This window comes from Perkinsus marinus, assembly GCF_000006405.1.
Source record: "Perkinsus marinus ATCC 50983 genomic scaffold scf_1104296964992, whole genome shotgun sequence".
NCBI lineage: Eukaryota > Perkinsozoa > Perkinsida > Perkinsidae > Perkinsus > Perkinsus marinus.
The window spans coordinates 1-1,306 of NW_003204470.1; the positions used below are offsets into that span (position 1 = coordinate 1).

Here is a 1,306-nt window from a genome sequence, read left to right on the forward strand (position 1 = left end):
GTCGCGTCTCTGGTGGGGAAAATCTGTATGCAGGATGGTCTATGTATTCCAGCAGGAAACGAAAGTGTCTTCGTGCCTCGTGGCGGAACAGCATCTCTGCGATGAACAAAGAGCGGAGCCCAACGAGCACATAGTTCACAGAAGCTTTCACACAACTGTTGAGGTCTCACTAGTGGGAAGCCAGTGTGCGATGAGGCATCAGCTTCTCTTGGTCAGTGTTTGAAAATGCTTGCATCGTGTTTGTCAATCCAAGGATAGGGTAGTCCTCTGTATGCCGAAGGGGAGCTTCAATGCCTGAACCCACTAAATTGACTGAGCTGCTTTGTCGGTCAGTTGACCCTTCCGTATTAACTCGGTATTCGATGTCGTATTGCCGTTTGGTCTCCAATTTCCTGTTGCTTCTGATGTACGAAGTGACCGCAACGACGGAGGAAGCACCTTCGGTATCAGTTTTGTCCAAGCATCCTTATATCCAAGTTTTTGCTGAGGAATTAGTCGCCACTGCGCCATCGGAGAATCTATTCCTGTGCCCGATGAATGTAACAGATGGTGTGAACTTAACGTCCTGGCCGTCAAAGGAGGTTATTATCAACGGTACACTTTGTATGGATTATGATGAGCTCATGGAGCTCAAGGGTAGAGGAGATTTTTTGAAGTGTCTAACGGAGGTGATCAACGTCACCACACATGCATTGGACAGGTTGGGTGTCGATGCGACCATCATCGATGGTACCCTATTAGGTTGGCAACGACACGATGAGAATCATATACCCTGGGATGTCGACGGCGATCTCCTCATCATGCAGAGTCATTGTCGGAAGGCCTTCTCTACCCACGCCACCATCCATCATAAGAACATGGCATCCCTTCTACAGGAGTATCTACCCGATGATTCGCGCTATCGTGTGGCTGGTATCTTCTATGGCGACGGATCTGAATTGGAGGCTGATGAGTGGGAAGGCTGTGACCCCCGTGAGATCCGCGTCGTTCTCCGATATGGGCATGTGGACTGCCACGCCGACGTATTCCAGATGCTGCAATCGAATCACACCGGTGGTCAGGAGTGCGCATCGTGCCCAGGCTACGATGAAGGCCAGGTTACCGTTTGCCGAGAACGAGATGATTCATGTGCTTTGTATGACGACTTCTTCCCAATGAGATGGGATAAGCTGGACGATGATGATGTCAAGGTCCCTCATCGAGTCCACGCTGCACTGGAATCGTATTTCGGTAGGTTGCCTTACGCGCTTCTTAATCTTAAGGAAATCCCCATAAAATACGAGTTCGGCCATACCCGGTTGGTAGT

The 1,306-nt window shown here is 49.9% G+C and overlaps 1 protein-coding gene across 1 annotated transcript; it reads left to right on the forward strand.

Annotated features, from left to right (window-relative positions):
* Positions 1–404: 404 nt before the first annotated feature.
* On the forward strand, positions 405–1,255 carry Pmar_PMAR010328 (hypothetical protein; the record flags this gene model as incomplete). Its single annotated transcript, XM_002769693.1, has 2 exons — positions 405–1,190; positions 1,235–1,255. 2 exons carry the CDS (start codon positions 405–407, stop codon positions 1,253–1,255), a joined length of 807 nt encoding a protein of 268 aa, XP_002769739.1.
* Positions 1,256–1,306: the final 51 nt, after the last annotated feature.